At 33.0% G+C, this 21738-nt stretch overlaps 1 protein-coding gene across 2 annotated transcripts in view; it reads left to right on the top strand.

Moving 5' to 3' along the window:
• Sox102F (transcription factor Sox102F) overlaps positions 1-21738 on the top strand; it is a 141001-nt gene that overhangs the window by 114299 nt on the left and 4964 nt on the right. For both annotated transcript variants that reach the window (XM_068766981.1, XM_068766983.1), the window contains 2 exons: positions 12509-12679; positions 18108-18336. In XM_068766981.1, coding sequence (XP_068623082.1) covers positions 12509-12679; positions 18108-18336 — 400 coding nt within the window. The remainder of the gene's footprint in view (positions 1-12508; positions 12680-18107; positions 18337-21738) is intronic.

Genomic DNA, 21738 nt, shown 5'->3' on the forward strand with positions numbered 1-21738 from the left:
GCATATTACAGGAATATATACATTTATCTTTTTCTAATTAAAATTGAAAAATTTAAGGAAAATTATATTTGTCACAAAAATTTCAGTTTTCGTATGCCATCCGACATTTCATCGAAACATCTAGATTTTTTAATTATGTCTAGTATAATATATATTATAGCCTAAATTAATCTTATGAAATTACAATTGGTTCAAGTTACTGTTAAAATCAGTACATTTGAAAATCTTACTAGGGCATAGTTGTAGTTAAACCTTTCAAGGAGTGAATGTATAGTTCTTTTATTATTTCAAATCGCTCTGTGTAGTGATCAATCTGAATTGTTATTAGGGGGACCGGAAAGCAATGTCGTTTCTCTCGACATTTTTTTCAGAAAAACCCATTGATTTTTACCGCTCCGGCATTGTAAATTTGTATAATGGATGGCAAAAGACTGTTGATAACAAAGGTGAATATTTTGTTGATTTTAAGTAAAAACTTGTCAAAAATGTCGCCGTAAGAATTTAACTTAAGAAAGCGACATTATTTTCCAACATTATTTACCCCAAATACATTAAATTGTTTTTTCTATCGAAATCGCTACAACAAAAGTTAATAATTTCTGTATAAAATCTGCAGGGACAAATAGTAAACTATAATTAATTTTAATACGTATAGGAATATCGAAAACGGAATTACTTACTATATCATCAATGCGTTATTAACTCTATTTATAACAATTGATTTGTCATAGTCAGGGTATACATGCCTATACATTCAACCTTTTAAACTGTTAACACCTTTACCAAATCTCTGTTTACGTTTGCTTATACGCCTAAATCGTAATACAGTTTTTGCTAAGTGGAAATTAGGCTTTAAACCGCCAATACTTATTTCTCCGCTAAAAATATCAAAGTAATAAAAACACCTGTTATCGATGATTAGAAATAAATCAACTATAAATAAGGCTTGAAATAATTCGAAAAATCTAAATAAATTACTCAGAATAAATTGAATCTTTACAAGTGAAACATGTTATAACGTTGTAACAAACATTTGACCCGACTCACCATAAAAAGCTCTACAAAGCGCAGACATTCATCTTAAGCGCGCTTGCTTCGCTGCATCCTCGTTACTGCACAGCCTTTACCCGGCTCTGCCAGGCTTGTTACCCGGGTGGTTTGCAACTTGCCTTTTTACCCGGATAACTCGCTTGTTACCCCCATCCGGGTGGTTAGCTCGAGTCTCCTCCAATTATTTCAGGCTCAAACCGGTTGGAAGAGGACTGATCTTTTTTTTTATTTTTCAAGCACGAAAGTTTGGCTTTAACAATTTTCAATTTCTGGGTTATTTAGGTTTTGTATATTATAGTAAGAGTTGCGCGTTACACGAGAGTGCTCTAAAATTGTTCAATTTTTTCGAAATATTAAAGATCGGTTCTAAATTTTGATCTTTTTTTAATATTCGCAACTCGATACTACTAGATAGATTCGACGTTAAAATCTCTTATTAACATAAGACCTCTTTTCTACAATTATAGCCATTTTCGGTACCGAATATACGATTTTTTCATTATTTCCTATTATAGTTAAATTTTATTTATACTTGATACTGCTTTTACAAAAGATTCTGTATTTAAATCAAAGATTTAAACATAGTTGCAAAGATCATATTTGCACTACATGGGTTACAAATAAAATAGATTTTGTCGCTTTTATTACTGCTATAAATGCCTTACATACCGAACAAGTAAAACTGTATTAAAAATAATAGAAAACTATATTTTCTATTTCTTGTTCACATCTTCGCTACCCTGGAGATTAGGCCGGCGTCCATTAGCGACAAAGGACAGGTGTTGCGTCAGTGTGCGCTAAGCTTTATTAATCTTTTCTTTTATAACGTGGAGGTTTCGCACTTTTGCGGAATCTATATTTATGTGTACTGAGCTTTGTTAATATTACTTTTATTCGTGTAAGGTTTCTTTGTCTTTTTGTTTCCTTATTATACACCTTAACTTTGTTGCATTTACTTGAACCGATGGAAAAAACCGTCAGTGTACATGATTTTCAAAGATTGAACACTAATTATACTGTCATTGTCATTAATATTACTTTTGTTTCGGTCTTACTGACGGTTTTAATACAAATTAATAAAAATGCAACTAGGTATATTTGCTTTGACACTCAGACTTGTTGCAGTTTTCTGGTTCAAGCATTGTTTGTATTTAAAGCTCATTTGTGCTTATTACTTATCGTATTATCTTTTCATCGTTTTATTACATACACGCCCACTGCAAGGCATAGGTCACCCCAAATATATCAATAGGAGAATATATCATAATCGCCACGCTTGGTAAGCCGGCTAGCGATCACAGTGCTGTCTATGTGCCGTCCATCGTGTGGTAACTTATTTGTGAGCAGTGGCAATCATGTATATTTATTGCACAAAGTGGGAATTATATATGATTTGTCCCGGGAATCCCCGCGACCTACGATTGCAAGTCTGTGTCCTATACCGCTGGGCTACTGTTTCTGACTTATTAACAGCAACATTAATACGCTTTAACTAATTGTTCCTTGACGAATGGTTCTTTAACAACTAACAATGTAACCTGTGGTTAGATTTGATTACATTATCGTCGCGGGTAATCAACTTAGATCATCCTTACAGGAATGACTAACCTGGAAGTACTAGGTCCCCCGCGGATGTCATAAACATAACAGTTCTATAAACAATGTAATCGCTTTTACAATAAGATCCCAAATAATATTCAGAGAGCTCCTTATGCAGATTAAATAAAAAACTATCAAATTACCTATATATGTTAAAGATTACTACACTATTAAATTAATTTCTAAAAAATAATGGCACTTCTTGTTCATCATTCATTTTTATTGTTAAAATTATTCATTCACAAGTTCATTTTCACGCTATTTCAATGTTAATAAATATGTAATATTACATTGTTCTAAAAAATATAGTCTGGTTGAGTTTCTTTTATGTGTTCTTTAGGTCGTTAGATATTATATGAACAGATGGTACTCTTCTCAACTTTTATATTGTATGTACCGAATGCTAGCAGCGCACCAGTCGCAGTGGGTGCCTATCAGCTGACATGTATGATATATTCAATCAATTTTGAACAAACTAGCTTATAAAACAAGGTCATCGTCATTATTTGACCAACAGCTGGACATAAGCCTCATACAAAGATTTACAATAACACCGTATGGAAGAGACAAACATGTAATTCAAAACCAGTCAAAAAACTTACAACCCGTATATGCACCAAAACAACTTTTAGAAACAATACAATTTTATCCAGAAACTTAAATGTTATACGAAGATCTTATGTATACCAAGACTAAAAAATACGCAAAGGAATTTTCAACGATTTTCTTTGCATTTTTTTACAAACCATTAATCCTTTACAGGGTCATTGATTTTTTGTGAAAAAAAGCTAAAAAGGGCTAAAAAAGCTGATTAATCAATAAAAACTATAAGGCTTCTCCATTTATTTTCAATTAACCCTGTATGAAGCGCTTACTCTAAAATATGGTACATTTTTTTTCATTGAAATGCGGCAGATCAATTACGAATATAAGTGTGCATTATCATTACATTATTTATTATTTCTGAATACATTGATTTCTAAATATGGAGTATCATAAATTAATTCACAATAAAAGGGCTACATATTCACAACTTTTACACCTATAACCAATCATCTTGTATATACGTAATGATATCTAGTTTAAAAATCTTATTTACGGATAAATCAATAAAATTTATGTCCGCCTAATTCTCTTTGCCTTAAAGTGTATTTGTAGTAATTACTAAGTTTATTTTTTACTATTTGCTCCAATCTATAACTAAATGAAACGTTATACCCCTACATTGTAAAAAGAACGAGACTTGTACTGTATTCCTTCTACCGCTGCGAATCTCACAAAAGAACAAACCTGTTTTAATTTAACAAATCGCACTGTCTATTCTCGGCGTGCAACCGCGATTCTATTATACGGTACCTGGTTTGTTTAAAAATGAGGTAAATTATAGGATTGAATGCAGAGCAGAATAATGACGCCTCTCAACAAACTCTATCGCCCACAAAAGGTCATCTTGAGTGCGTGTTAGAATAATCAGGACGTGTCCTTGAGAACATTTTTTTGTTTAGTTAAATTAAATCAATGATTAACATAAAATATATATCTCACTTTTCTTAATTAAAATAATTAAAAATGTACATTCTTATGTTTCCTTGATTAATACCTGTAATTTAATAACAAAAAATAAAATATTACATAACAAAATGTAAATTATCTGATATAAAAGTAACATGTATTAAATAATTGAAAAAAAAAAACAGTTATGTAACTCAAGCAAAATTTTAGGGTAGGAGATTTTAGGAACATCCTCAATTTTCCAACGTTATTATTTCCGCCGGCTAACGGAAAACAAAAATAAACATAAGAGTAGGTATGGAATAAAAGAAAAGTTGAAGTGAGACGAGCATCCGGGTAGTAAAGAACAGGCAAGAGGCAAGACAGGCGGGAGTAGGGGATCCGGGAGAAGGGGTTTGAGTGGGATGGAAAAGGGGGTCATTTTCTATGTTTAAGCGAGTCTCTCGGGAGCTACAGCGGTCTAGGCGTCCCTCTGGGTTTAACTTTCTTTGTTTATTGCCATCATGTTTTATTTTGGCTGATATTCCTGATTTAGGTCTTTTCGTAGTCAAATTTTCTAGAACGTTCCACCTCCGAATGCTACTAGTTTTTACGGTTATGTTAGTTTTATCGCAATTTAATGCAGCGCTCCCGTTCGTAACAAGATGAAATTGAAATATATTATTTAAATTTAATTGATTCTTCTTCAAAAGAAACCTATTATCATATTTTACTAATTAGAATAATTATTGTCAATTATTATTTCGATCATTTGCTGTTGCATAATAATAAGATAACATCTGCTTTGGCTTCTTTTTTATATTCAAGTCTTTACCTAATTTATAAATATCACATAGCTGTAAATACGTTTTTATATTACGGAATGGATACCTATAGTAAAATATCACTGAAAATTAAAAATATGAGAAAACAAAAATGATTTCTGACTACCAAAACAAACAATCGACTCGAGACTCTTAAAAAGACAAAAATTGCGAAGGGGAGGTCGGGCCACTCCTGTAAGAAGTACTTACATTGTTTTTGAACGATCCGCCCCCATCACCGCGGTTACCAAATTAGTGTTGTGGTTCCAACGGGAGGTGGTTGGGCACGTGCCTAGTGATTTCTGTTTTTTTTTTAATTACGCAGGCGTTATATAATTACGTTTTGTCTTTTTTCGTTCATAACGAAGAGTTTTTATTGTTTTTTTTTTTTAATAATTGAAACAGAATTCTTAATTTTGTGCATTGTTCAAATTTCAATACATTACAGTTTAATAGGTTGCCAAGCATTTAAATGAAGTTAAATTACCTTTTTTATTTATATACATATATTTCCATGCAGAGTGCTGTGCTCGGTATTTCTTTACGAGATTAAATCAGGAATGACGAGATCCGTAGACGAACAGAAGTTACTGTTAAAGAGCAGAACACATGGCTGCTGGAGCCTTAAGGTTCTAGAGTGAAAACTACAGGACTGAATGGACGAAAATAACCGATGTAGCTCGGCAGATTAGCAAGGTTAATCGACAATGGGTAGGACTTGAAGCAAGCTAACAAACGTAATGGGAGGACATTGTGAAGAAGCTAACATATCCTAGATCGATACGCCATTTAAAGGTCCCTTTACCTCTAGAGACTCCGTTGAGCGTCTTCCTTAGTGACCTAAGAGCTAGGCGGTCTTTCAAAATGAAGAAATAAATAATATCCGTTACATTACAAACCGCGATTCCAAAGGATAATCTCGAGCTTAGTCACTGCAAAGAAGTCTAGTTTAAGAGTATTTAGCGTTCTGCTTCAACAAACTCATTGAAGCTGTAAATTATAAGTCTTTTAAAATTCTGGGATATGTACCGCTTAACGGACGACCGGTTGATTGATCACAACCCGCAGTTAATATTTAATAGGAAAGCTGTGACCCAGATGTGGAAACAATAAAATAACAATAACTAACATCTATATAAATACATATATATCAAATTCAAAAATCACTTTACTAATTCCGAAATCTATTTAATGTTTTTTTTTTGTGACGGACAAAATTGTTAAGGAAAATAAATAGTAAAAACAATACCTTTTGTTTACCATACAAACCACACAGTGTAAAATTATCTACCGCTAGTTGCCACACATTTCACACGCACCAAAAATAAAAAAGTAACGCATTATTATAAAGGCATTGAATCAATAACTAAGGTGAAAACTAAAAAACGTGCTTTGTTTTTAATTTTGATATTTCTGTTGAACTTGCGACACGTTGTGAATTTTGGACACTACAAAGTCTGTCGGGGAAGTTAAACATCATTATGATTATTTCAAGAATAGGATTTCCAATGAGACCGATTGGAATCGGTCTGATAGTAAATTGTAAATAAGGAAACGTTGTCTCTACCTTTCCACTCAACATAGTAAATCATAACAAACACGGCGTTCCATGGGAGACCCCATCAAACCGCCCGCAAAACGCATAATCACTGCACCGCTGATGGCCGATACGATCAGTGCATCGACCATTAAAAATCGCAACTCACCGTGCATCACAATAAGCGGATCAAACTTGCGATAAACGCATGGCCGACCGGACAGGCGGACACCCGCGGGGAAACCGGGGTGAACGTGACAGTGCTGGTTCTCAAACTGAACTTAGACGGACAGGGGTTTTTTTCAACAATATTTCAATTAAACAAATAATAAAATCATTTAAAAGATTATTTTATTATGACTGGTTAGGATGTGGATTAAAACTAGTGTAGTAATAAAACTGTTATTTACTCTCTCAAATTTATTCGCGGATCTGAATGTACGCATGTATCATATAGTTTCATAGCATATCTTAAGCACTCCTTTTCTTCGTTTATAATCTAAAATTAACAGTACAATGTTAGATAATTCATGTTATATAATTCAAGGGTTTTAGTTGATCGCAATGTGTGGATATTGGTGCGCTGACTCAATTGCATGGTTAATGTTATATGATTGATGCACACTTAAAAAGAGCAATTGTTGAGTTTCTGGCCTGCTCTTTTCAGCAGGACAGCATTCCGAGAAGTGGTAGCTTACTACTTATAATATTAAAATAGTAATTTACGATATATATATAAATAAAAAGACATAAAATAAAAAGATAGCCGCTGGTAGCGGTACTTAACATGTACTAACGACCTTGTTAAGGCCGCTAGAATACGCAGAATACCGATCGCTTCCGTCTTACTAGAAATCTATGAAGAAGGCCTATATCCAGCAGTGAAAATCAAAAGCATCTAAAACTTCTTTTTGAAAACTATGGCAAGTCATGAACTATAGTTTAATAAATCTATTTTATTTATATTTGCAACAGTACATTTGATGCCCGAGTGATGTTTTTCATAGCACGCTAAGTGAAATCGCTTTGGATTTACAAATTATTTTTGTAATATAAAAAAAAGTTTGAGGGCCACTGGGGTGTACTGACTCACTTGATAGCATTGACAGGTTAATTGAAGGGAGTCATAATATTTTTATTCAATTATATTTTTTTATGTACCAAATCCAAAAAAAAACTGTTGGAAAATGTAAAACATACTAAGACTTTAATAACAAAAAACGATCGACAAAAATAAACTCGCATGTCTTTAAAGACACTTTTAATAGTTTTTATAAATTATTTTGGTGATGCGGAAGTAGCGAAACATAAATTTCAAATTATATGTAATAATTTCGTAAGAAACATCTGGTATTCGTCATGTAAATATGTAATTGTTATATTTTGCATCATTAAAACTTAATAATGCATTTATAAATCAGTAAATTAATAAGCAAAATACATTATCATTATTTAAAATAAAACAAATTTGCCGCATCATAATTACGCGCGTTTCTGAAGCATTACATTCAAATATAGAATGCCAATCAACCGTTTACATATTCCCACATTAGATGCAAACGCTTGTGCAGATTTGAAATAAGAAGCAGAAAAGCCACAAAGCGGTCCGATAGGTCGTCAACACCGAACCAATCTGCCGATCGATCGGACGATCGAGATAAAAACGAGTCGCAATATTGCAACTCAGCGACGTAATAATTAATTCATGGCGTTATTGTGCAATCTGGTCGCGATATTAAAATGCATTTAAAACAGCAAGAAAGGGATGGAGTGTTGCGCTGCGTCTGAGCAATTCAGTTACGGGTGGTCCGAGAACGGTTCTTTTGTCGTCGTAAAATTTGAAAAGAATTCATGACTTAATTAAGAATTTTCTTACTGTCGGTTTTTAATAAGTCTGTTATTGTTTATTTTATATTTGAATTCCGAACTGCACCACCAAGCTATAGTAACTTAACAAATAAATAGCTTAAAACTCGCGTTGTATCAACACATTCAAATGTTATACGAGTTATAAAATATTAATTGCTCTCCTATAACCCTTAGTGCCTTAAGACAAAAACGTTCTGACTCTGAGCGTCATTGACAACCTCATTGTCGCTTAATGAGCCACGGAGAGGTTATGCCCAAGATTTCTCTATGAAATCGAATCAAGAATGGGAATATCCCAGCGTTTTGAAAAGTTAAAATAGCAGTGTGGGCAGGCACAGTGCAGAGAAATAATGGACTCTGGAGCTTTGAGGTTCTGAATTGGAACTGTGGATTCCAGCAAGTGCAGCGAAGGACGCTGGAAGCACAAGGTAGAAACACGACTTTGTTAAAGTCGCTGGAAGGAGTCCGTTTTGAACCGGTCTTGTTCGAAATTTGGGAGCAACTTGTATCCGGTAGTAAACGCCTTAAAGCTGAAATGATAATGACCATACAAGTAACTATATTTGATTTACCTATTTTCTAGTTTATACCATCTGCGATTTAATACATTCTGTAAAATAACCAGCCTTCTTTTTCAAATATCGATTCCAATTCTTGTCGCCAAATAAAAGTGAAAACTAGAATTCCAATTCGATATAATATCTTATATAGGTACAAGAGGTAGACTTCGAGCTTATTGTGAAGAGGTATGGCCTTTAATGCTCTGCCTCCTTAAAAGATTTGAGGCTGTAATATACCAGGCAAATAGCATTTGTTGTCCAAACAAACTACAGATTTTACAAACAAACATCATTACGATTATAAATGAAAATACAGGAACTGGAATCGTATTATTAATTTCAAAACACAAGGGCTTTTTAGCTTGATATCTAAAAAAATGAGATAAAGAGACGCTACTCGTATGTAGCCACTTAATAGTTTACTAATAAAGATACGTGGTTCGTTACTGCTACATAAATCTTTTGTTGCGTGAACAATTCATTTTATTTTATCATCACATCACTTAATACCCTTTGATGAGCCCTGTCCGTGCCCTTAAGCCGATTCGAGCCCTTTTTATATTGCACTATACAGATTATCAACACATTTAGATCTGCCACAGTCTCCGGCGTGAGGGCTGCGATGTACGTATATACTTTCGTCTTAGGTTTATAAACGGTATCCGCCTTTGACGAATTCATTTATGATTCATTGCCACTACATTACATTACAAAGCTTTTAAATGCATGACATCTGTCATACAATGCTTTTAGAGAACTATAATTTATAAGAGTCCCGCCTGGATGTTAGCACTGCGAACAGTCCGACTCTAATGCGTATCAAATTTGTTTATTTCTATTTTCAGATCATACTATTTATTCTGTACATACATAAAATAGAAACAGGAAAAATTAAGTAACAAAATATTCATACAATCAGAAATTAGAAAACGAAAACAAACACTTCTGGCAACTCAGAAAATAAAATTAATAGCGGATTAGAGTATTTCTAAAAATGTTAAGAAAAGTTGAATACTCAATGTGGCCTGGTTAGGTATTTCAAATATCTACTAATTCTTCAAATCGCAGACATTCTAAATGAATGACTAGAATAATATATCTAGGAATGAGGACATGTCGACTAGTGACAGTAAATATTATGATTTCACCCGAGATCTTGCATCTCTTACGTCAATGTGACGTCTGTTTCATTATACAGCTTTCAGTGTATTTTCACCTAATCTTTCCAGTCTATTACACTTCGACCTTATGTCAATTAACTAAGGGTTAAAATCGGTTGTTGAATAACAAAAAACCGGGATTACACTATTTTGATATCGGTGCCGACTTTATAAATTATGTCACGGTATGTCCGGTCCTCGTCTCTGATCTCTTTGTCAGTTTTCATTACGTGATTCTCTCCTGGTATACGGTTTTTGATGTATTCTCCAACCTAATCCAAGCTTTCATCTTAATCTAAGCTTTTTGTTAGAGCCGCGACAATAGGCTGTTGGAAATTTATAGTTGCAACGAAGAAATTAATCTTTGATTATGAAATATGGATGCCGCGTGCTGCGATACCGTTTGAAATTCATCCGGCTCGCCCGATAGCCAAGGCCGCAATGACGGATGGTTTATGTTTCCCCAGTTATTTATACCCATCACCATCTTTATTGATTGGACATCGGCGCGTACGCTGAGCCACGCGACGTTAAATCACGCCCAACCGCTTCTATTGGCAACGATAACATTGACCCGATATTTGATGACATCGTTCAATATTCGCCGCACTCTTGCATTTACTCCCTCGTCTTCTTTACGATGATGGCTCACCTGTTCCAGGAGCACAATAAATCGTACCAGGCGGTCATCGCATCTTAAATCGTCGCATACATTTATACTATCAGAGCACGACCGTAACGCCAAAACGACGGTCGGCTGTAAAATGTAAACACCGAGAGCTAGGACGTCTCCGCTGCTATTAAATAAAAGTCTTTTACATTAGATAAATCGCGCACGTTATTCGGGACCATCTGTCCCTTGCCGATTACAGCAATACATTATGCTCAGTTTGTTGTTTTTAATAAAAAGTTTAATCCGTTCAGTTATGACGGCAATTTGTCTGTTGGATGGAAAAACTTGGTCGATTACCGGTGGCTGCGCGTATGTGTAAGGGGGCACCTATAACAAGCGTGCTCTTTTTATTCGCGAGATTTTGTCGTGTTTATTTATGCGTTCGCTTTTGTCTTCCATTAGCGCTTTGTTTTTATCCGCAGCTTCGATAATCCACTCGAAAGTGTTTTGGGCGTAAGAGGCGCGTTTGCTTTTCAGTTTTTTTCCCGGTTCCATTTATTTCCTGCGGTGTTTTGTCATAATTTGCGTCGACGTTGTCTGTCGTCCGGAAACTGGTCTCATCAAGTTGTATCGATTTCATCACCTTATAACGTGGCGGTGTGTACAACCATTAACAATTCAATGCAGTCTTAATGAAGAGCCGATAAAATGTATATTGTCGCATTCGTCACGACTGCCGCGCAATTAATCGGCGCTTCTTTTTTGTTTTGGGAGGTCGGTTTATAGGCGTTAAGATTTAGTGACCCGTCGTCTCGCTTGATTTGTGTACATATCTCAGCACACTCTTTGTCATTAGCGAGCATTTGATAGTGCCATATATCGTTTAGAACAAATTTTGCGCGGAGAGATTTCCCTTTGACACCGGGTATCGCAACGACGGAGCCGGTTGTTTTTACAGTATACCATTTTTTGCTTTATTCTTCTAACGGTATTGTTAATATTAACGGTCACGTTAATATTTTTAATATGCAAAATTTTATTCAGTGCGATGGCACTATAGCTTCTTTCCAAACTGGATTATGATTAGATTTGAAATTAATTTTCCTGTTGATTATCTGACACAAATCAAAGTCAATAAAGAAAATACGTACAAATAAGAATATTGTCTTGATTATAATATATACAATATTATTAATATTATATAATATTATCTGTAAGTATCATAGAAACTTTTACCCCACATTGTAGTGTTAGTGAAACCGCTGTATTGCACCTTAGAAAAGCGTGGTAAGGAGGGGGCCAAAGGTAAAAAGAACATGAACGTTGACGGATGCCTGATCGAATGGAACGGTCCATATTCCATTATTTTAAAATAAGAGGTTATGGAGACTTGTTATGGATACAGCGTTTCAATAGTCAGGACAGTGAATGCTTTGTTCTTACGCTAAATGACCTTTTATATGAAATGCCTATTATCATTTTTTCTGTAACTACTATATACGTGTTTATTATCTACTGGCTGCCCACCATTCGCTTCGCGAACTTAATAAACGCGCCTTTAACTTCCTTGACAATGAAATTTCGTTTCTTAGCTGATCTCTATTTAGAAAAAGGAATAATCTGACCAAATTTCAAGTTTCTAGACTTTATGATTTCATTGATTTTGATAATTGCGCCTTTCATGGTTCCCTTTTTGATTGGTAATTGACGTTGAATATGTATAAAAACAATTAGAAAAAATATAATACATTTTTAAATCATTTTCATCGTGCCAGCTTTTCGTTAACATGATATCCTCATTACAGAACATGGGCAACGTATCGGCAGAATTGGAGCTGCAAAGATTGCAACAGGAACACTTGCGGCGACAAGAGCTCGTGAGGCGTGGTCAACATGGACTTTACTCTGGACATCCGCTAGGGCTACTGCCTCTTTTGGAACAAATGCGACCACAGCCGCCTCAGGCACCGTCAAATGTGAGTTATAATTCATTCATTTATTCATTTGAGCCATAGATGATTGTCTGCAACTGCACTTAGGATAGAAGGATGTGAGGGTTGATATTGAGAGGGGATGTCATCGGGACGGTCCGATTTGTGATGTATGACGAATGTACGAGTATTTTTGTTTAATTAAGGTTTATATATAATGTTTAAAAAAGTTTGAAAGCAGCTTACATCCAGCTTTTTCCAACCAACTTAACAAGGTCATCTATCCACCTTGCGTAAATACTTCGCTGCGTTTGCCGATCTGGTGCCTGTGAGTTATAATGCCCACATTAAAATATCTCTCTTTTTTCAGCCGCTGTTCTATATCTCAAATAGACCAATTTCCATCGTCTGTTATGTTTATAAACATTAATAACTTATTTTCCGGACAAAATTTTAAAAAAAATATTAACAATCATTTCCTATATTACTATACGTCGTACGTTGTCTGGACATTTTATCCGATTTGCTATTACAGATATAAGACATGGACTTTTTGTACCAAATTCAGGGACCTACCAGCTCTTAGTGCAGTAAGGGACGCTCAGTGTTCCGCAAAGTGTTCCCGGCTTAGATTGTCGCATAAAATGTGTTTCGGTAGTTTGAGAGCCTAAGATCGATGTTGTCAGTTTCTTGATACAGCAACTAAGTTGTTAAAACAACGGAGAATAAATTAAAATTTCGTTTCACCAAAACCTGTTTAGTCGAACCGAAGCTTCAAAACTTATTTAATATCGTAATAACACATTACATGTTCAAAATAATTGGAACAGACATACTTTCGGCTCCGCGAATATTTTGCCCATGAATGAACGAGATTGGCACGCAACCAACGGAGATTAAATAAACGTAACAACGTCTGTATGACAATGAAATAAAACTGAAGTGATAACCGTTTCACGCATTATAACTGAACCTTATATCTGACAGATTACAAGAAAATAAATTAATTCAAATTTTAATAATTTTAGACGATTTATGAGTTTAAATAATTTTGTGGCCATAAGATTCATTTGATGCTATTATAACTTTATTATGCGCCTTTATAGAGCATACCTTTTTTATAACTTTTATACTTTATACAGAGAAATGTGTATTGGTAGTTTTGGAGCCTTATTTTTATATAGGGAAAACTGTATTACGATTTAAGCGCATAAGCAAGAGTATACATATAATAATTTTATGATGTAAAGCTTAATGTCAAGTAATCTATGGTACAGAGTAGAGACTCTATGGTAGTTTTATAAATAGCGAATACCATCATTATAATATAAGAAAAAGTGTTTCCAAATTTCGTACTATCATGTATTATAATTAATTATTGTTTATTAACTTGCAAACTGTGTATTAACAAAAGTTATTGGCATGTCGCATTAGCAAAAGATTTGAGATCGATTTTAGAGTGATCACTTAATCCAGATTGATTGGAAATAACTGTAAAGCTTTTATACCTATAACTAATCATCCCCTAAAAGAAAGGTTAAGTAAAAATTGTCAATGAATACTGAAGTAATGTATACTAACAAGGGTTAAAAAATCATTTTCTCATTCAAAAAACTGCAAATGTTTCAATGTAACATTGGGTCAAAAATTTGACTCCCTTTTTAGAGAGTTTCGATTTGTAAGGAACAAACTTTTATGTTTCTATTTATGCAAAATATTTAGTTGGTTATATTTAAATTATTTCGGCAACTCCCATTAAAATAGTTAATGTACCCTTAATATTTTGAGCATCTTTGTAGTAGTTTTATTACAGAACTTTAATTACCGCTTTAATTATATAGTGTCTTATTTTCTTAGCTACGTAAACGTTGATAGGGATCTGTGCCTCATTTTCGTGTACTTGCTAATAAAATCTAAAAATATGTTCAAATGCAAATAAGCAAAAATTGCCAAATGTTATTTTATCTTTTACACGAAAAAGAAAAAATTCAAATTTAGTCTGAGGTATCGAGGACCTATACATTTTTATTGTTATTTTGTATATTTTAATTAAAAGACGATGTTTAAAAAATACAGAAACCTAATGTGAATAAAAAGTCGTGTTCTGATGTATATGTAATTTATAGACATTTACTACTTTCTCATTGTTATTGTTACAGAAATTAGAAGTATAATTTGAAATTATGTAAATCCAAAAAATAAGATTGATTTCTGATTATGTTGAAAAATAGAAATACAGAATTTAAATCTTGACGTATATACATATATGTAATACGATGAAAACGCGCAAGCAATAAATCAATTAACATTGTGTCCCATATATTAATTTAAAGCAGTATACGGGTACGACAAAAAATTTAATAAAGATATGTAGATTTCTATTTTTTAGGTTATTGACATTAAAAAAACGAATTTTATTTACCCTGCGATATTCTTTTTATTACTCTACTAGAAACATTCATTTTTTATTTATTTGCTTTCACGTCACAGTCAATAATGTTTTTGTAAACGACAATCAAAGGCTCATATTACAGTCGTCTGAATTTAAATGAAAATAGCAATGGTCGGACCATATGCTGAAAATTACTGCTATACCCAAACTATATACTATAGTCGGTAGTAATTAAAGAAATTCAATACTATGCATTGTTGGCAAATAACATTAAAATAGCACGTTATATTTTTTAACTTATTTATAATCGCTAATACTTCCTTCTAGCACACAATTTTGACTTTGATTTATAGGGCATCTATTTATTATGTAATGTACATAGTTTTTAACTATCATTGAAATTAAATACAGGCAATAAACACAATATATTACAAAACTAATGTTCCCTCGTTTCGATATATCAAAATGAAAGTTGCTCTGAAACTAATTACTCGACAAAAACCGGTGTTGGTTATGTAAAAGTATAATTAGATGCGTTCTCGACGCTTGCGGATCATTCGTCATCTATTTTTTGACTATAAACGTACCATTAGATTTTGCCTTATACGTTTTATTAACGCAATATCCTCACTTAAACCATCTATTGAACTCTGTTACATCGTTATCGCAACAGCGAAACGACGTTTGTAAAAGCACTGTTATAATTAGCGACTAGCTTGCTATTTTAGCAGTTATTTTATATATTTATTGCTAACACATTATACGAACAAAATATAAACAATTATGTATAATACGTTTTAAAATTCGGGTATACTACTTACTTGAGATGCATCCCCTATTCACAATATAAGGATATTCATATCTATATGTTAACATAGTTAAATTATTTTAATTCGTAATTAAAAAATTAAGTGAATTAATTAGAAATAAACATGCATGTTCGAAAAAAGCAAGCCTGTGTATAGTTAGAAAATTACCAAAGAATTCTTAAACAGTAATTTACCATATGCGTAATTATGTCAATCTTTTAACCGATACGTTCACTATAGAGATATGTGTTATTGGATCCTTTTGCAAGACGTTGTATTTTTCTGCCAAACCGGTACTGGTAGATTAGATGAGTAACCAAACATATCATAAATAAATCTGGGTAACACCGACAGCTTACAACCTATCTTCACTTTATTAAAAAGCGATAATTGTAGTATAAAACCGCTGTGACGCACCTTAGGAAAGTGCGGTGAGTTGGGGCCTAGATCGGTACTAGTAAACAAAAACCGATTAAATCATTATTGTGCTCTGATGGGTAGCATTGTCGGAATAGTAAATGCATGTTGAGTTGTTGTTTCACCTAAGCCGAGATGCCATTTAGGAATGCATTTACGTCTGGTCACTTTATGGAGCTATCGCGACATAATTCGGCGGCTATTATAACAGTACGTTGGAAATAAAGTAGTACCAAAAATAGTGCAATAAACAGTATAATGTAATATGATAATTATAAAGAAAATATGTGTTAAATGTTTGAACAATAAATGTAATGTTGCAAAATAAAATAGTAAGGAAACCTAGAATGTAGTGGTTGAGGATGGATGTATGGCTAATGGAATGAAAGAGAAAGACTGGGAAAATTGTAGAACGAAAGAAACAGTACGACAGATAATATGATACATGAAAGAGGAGAATGATAATAATAAAATATATATATATATAAATTATTAGAAATAAAAAGTCCCTGTCCCACACAAGATAGTGGAACGAGAGGTCCCCAATAGCGGGCACCATATATATAAAAAAGGCCGTTGGAATGAAACTGCCTGAGCTGGAAGCTGCTGAGCAAATGACCCCAGTCTTAGATTTTAGCACTGCGATCTATGCGATCTATTGCAAACGATTAGCTTTAGTTCTGAAAAAAAATCTTTATCACCTAGTGTGAAATGGACTTTACACTCTACCGCCTCTGAATAAATAAAAAAATATTCAACCTCTAAGCTCAAACATCAGTGAAGATTAAAAGAATGATATCATTTGCAATGTTTCATGTACGTGTGACACAGCAGTGCGAACACGAGTTCCAGGCGTATTTCGCAAAGTACATAACGACATCAAAGACAAATTCTCTTTCAAAATACATAAAACTGATCAGGCGCCTACATCATTTCGTTTTCAACATTACATTCTCGATATATTTTACACGACAAACGTTGTTTTTACAACCCACTTCCTGTAGTGTAGAAAAAAAAAATATTTTCGTCATCTCAACTATTTATACGTGTTGAGAAATATTCATTTTAATCTGCTATATTAACTTTTAACAAGCTCTATAGTTATCGATACATAATATTACCTGACCCTAAATAAACTATACACGGTGATTAATTATAGATGTAAAAGGTAAACCTTTTAAAAGGGGTGAATATTTAGCTAATATGTCAGGAAATAGATTAAAAACTTTTACACCTATTTTTTTTATTTCGACAGATCTTTTCTACTGACTCCGCTTAATCTGCAGGGACAGATAGTAAATAATAATCAATTTTGATGTATAGTAATCAATATAGTAATCAAATTTCTGAAACCTTTGATTTTTGGATAGGACCTTATTTTAATTGACTACAAATGTTGTATACATTCACCTCTTTAAAGTTATTACATAATCACACTGTACACACATTATATTTAAAAAATGTAAGACTTTTAAAACACCACTTAATGAAAAAATTAACGCCATTACAGTACAAACGAATTAAGATTGTAAGCTACAGTAATCATTATGTCTCGAGTTTCACATTACTTAGCTGTACGAGGAATATTCATAAAACAGTATAAGCGTAGCTCGTGTACCTCCAAATCGTCTCGAGTTTAATTACTGTTTACTCTATGTACTTGTATCTTGTATTATTTTGTATATGTACAAGTAAATTTAATTTATTTTTTATATTTCATATAAGTAAGTTTGTATTCTTATTAGACAATAAAGGTTTTTTAATCATAACACTAAAATTATTAGGACACTAGAAGAGAAAGATAATATTTATTGTGATTGTGTCTGTGATCTAATATGGTATCACGAAATTCCAGGTCGTCCAGAACTCTCCGTGGCCAGCTACGGCGCAATTAGCTCAACTGACTGCAACTGCCCGCTCACCACCCCCAGACCCAGATGCTCCATTAAACCTCAGCAAACAGCGGTCTCCGTCGCCAGCACAGTCGTCCATCATGCTGCCACGATTCGTGCCCTATCCTCCGATGGAAGAGAGCCCACAATACAGCATGCAGAAGGAAGATGACTATAACGCTTCCTGTAACAGTAAGTATTTGCTTATAAGTGTGAATGGAAAGCCAAATTGCCAAAGTTGTCTACAACGGTTATTGGATATTATTCCTATTATATTTCAAAGAAATCACAAAAAACACTAAATGATAGGAAATCCAATTTCTGCAGATAAACCATTTTTGAAGAAATAGACATGAAAATGCAATTGTATACCATATGCTTTTATGTTAATAGCAAAAGAGTTGTGTAATAATCAAAAGATCGGAAGAAACATTTTATGAGTGGCTAACTTAAAAAAAAATGTATGTCATGTATTATTAAAATTATGGCCACATATTAAAAAAAAAGTAAATTATTTATATGCATCGTGGGATGTTCTCTCCTATATTGATGCTTAAAAAATTATTACATTTTAAAAATTTTATAAACAATCATTATTTTTCTGTAAACAATTAACAAAACTTTATACTGCAATGACCAAAGAAAATATAGCTTTTTGCCAAATCATGTATTTAAAATGACTACTACCTTCAACTTTAAAGGATTGGGTAAAAAAATTGATATGCAAATTGGTAAGTAACATGAAAATAAAACGTAGTCTTATTTTTCACTTATGTTTGTTTAGCTAGCACCTGAGCTTTCGGTTTATATCGCCTTGACGTTGATTTATGGGATCCAGTATTATGGGCATTACTTTTTATAAACATAAAATTTTAATGCTATAAAATTAATATCGTAGGGTAATACAAAGAGAATATATGATTTGATAAAATTAAGAAGTGTAAAGTAATTAATATTAATGAAGTTGGTTAGTTTTTCCAGTTATAATGATCATGTATCCACCAGAAAATTACAATAAGGTAGTAAGAGGTAACCATCATTACTAATATTAAAAGTAGTGGATAATAATATTTTTCTTAGAATATATAATATGAAATAGGCAATGTAAGCTTGTACGAAATAATGTTAATAAAGAAAATGTGACAGCTTTCGTGTGCAAATAGAGCTTACACGGATCTGATAATATTGTGACGCCAACGGACGTCACATGCGCGTACACAATCTAAAAATATTATAACGGCTGTCTAATCAACTCATTTATAACGTTAACCATTAATTTTAGATAAATATTTTATTTACAAGTTCTTTGGTAACAGGTGTAAAAGCTTTAAAGGGGTGACTGTATAGCTCATTTCTTGTTAATTAATGTATTAGATGTACTCTATCCAAAACCAGTCAGAAAAAATAAATGACGTATTATGTTGGAGTAACAAAAATTTCGGATTACTATCTGTCCTTGCTGACATTGTACTGCCAGCAATATAAAAAACAATGTATCATATTTCAGAGTGATCACTTTAAATAGGATGATGGGAAATATATGTAGAAGCTTTATACCACTGAAAACAAAACACCTATAAACAAATCATTCTGTATACAGATTATAATAATTATAGATAAATAATTAATAATTATTTTTCTTACGTACATAAGAATCAATAACTTCATCGCAGATAAAAAAATTACGGTGTGTGATTTGGGTTTTTTTACAAACTTCGTGTTATACTCTGTGACAGTTATTCATTGTATGATGTTACTTCGCGTAGCAAAGGCTACCACCCTGGCAACACTAAAACGGAGTCAATAGATATTAATACTACAAAATATACGACGCGTTACGTAATTCACAAGCGAAAATAAACAAGGAATCGCGAATAAATAGATAGTAACGTCTTGAAATGCGAAAATGAAGAAATGTTGCGTGTCGCTACGAAACATTTTCGCGTTCCAATTTAATTGCTAAATATAATTAATTCATCACGAATTCTGCAAAGCGGGATTATTCCGATTAATATCATACTCTACCGGGATACTTCTCTAATTGAGACGTGTACTTTGTGACATAAGTTATATTATAATCTAGGCTTATATTATTGTACTGCCTTTGATAAAGGTAACCGTTGACATTGCACAAAGTTTTTCTTCGTGATTCTTCCTTTAATGTCATCTGGCTAACCCCAAAACGAAACAATGGAGGTTTTTGTTTTGTTTTTCTGTTTATTTAAGTATAAAAAAGATGCGATATATTTTTTGAGAAACTAACATCAGTTTTGCTACAACTGTGTATTGTAAAAGAACTGGACAAAAATAAAACTATGGTTTTATGTCCTAACGGGTAGCCGAAGAATGTCACAATATCTCAAATATTATGAGAGGCAACGCCCTACATCGCAGGAACATTAATTGCAAGCGATAATCATCTACGAGTTGTTTCGTGAAACTTTGGGAGTGATTTATTTTTATTGCGTCACAGACATTAAGCGTTTACGTCCTCTATCTTGTTTTGTAATGCAGAAACGCCGCAATAGAAGTCAGTGTAATGAAGCTTCTAGCTAAGAACTAGCTTCTACATTGATCAATTTGTTTATATATTGCCATTATATGACCGCAAAATTTACTAATAGTTAAACCTTGTTTTCGGTGCGTTTTTCATAAATAAAAGAAATATGTCTAATGTTGAATAAATATTTTCTTTAGCTTTAGACGATAGATAGTTTATTTATTTATTATCTGTGTATTACGATAGTCGAAATAATAATATAAAATTTGATTATAAGAAAACCTTAATTATTTAGTTCTAATGGAAATCTATCGGAGAGGCATATATCCAGCAGTAGATGACGCATGGCTGGAATAAGAACGGTGATATTTAAAATAAAAAACTGACTTTGTATTTGCTACTTTAGAACGTAGGCCTTTTCGAGTCTTAGAATTAAAAATACTCTATAAAAAATTATTCTATAGGTTTTTTGTTTTTTATGTTAATTTTGAGCTGCATACATATTTCATTTGTTATTTATTTTCACCGTCTATCAACGCGCTTAAGAATTTATTACAAATTAATTAAAGGCTCGGCGCACTAATTTGTAATAAGCCTTAAACAAGAAAAAACTTGACACATGGAATCGTTAACCATTATAAACAAATATTTACCTTGTCAGAAAACAAACAATTTTTAAACTGATTTAACCATTGCTATAAAAAATATTTAAAAATGCCCTCGCCGTGACAGAAACATTTATTTTAAAACGCGTGGATTTATTGAAGCAAAGGCGTACACAGGAAGCTGATGTCTTTTATGAAAATTGTTTCAATAATTAAAAATTTATCTGTACTACGAAATGAACTTCGAGTTAATAAAAAGAGAACTTCTTTAATGAAATTAATATAACTAAACAGTATAACAAATAAATGGCAACTACTTTAAATAGTTGGCGCAAATCCAAACCGAAATAGTTACAAAATAGTTGATGTCGTTACGCTTCCTTTAAAACAAGAGAATTGCATGAAACGAGTAATAGATGGCGCTCACGACGCACGTTTCCGCTCGGCTCGCTCATCCTACTCTACTGTACAAACGGAAACATAATATGA

This window comes from Battus philenor, unplaced genomic scaffold, assembly GCF_028537555.1.
Source record: "Battus philenor isolate CCGP_79_NKW_IND1 unplaced genomic scaffold, ilBatPhil1.0.hap1 SCAF_22, whole genome shotgun sequence".
In the NCBI taxonomy this organism is placed as follows: Eukaryota; Metazoa; Arthropoda; class Insecta; order Lepidoptera; family Papilionidae; genus Battus; species Battus philenor.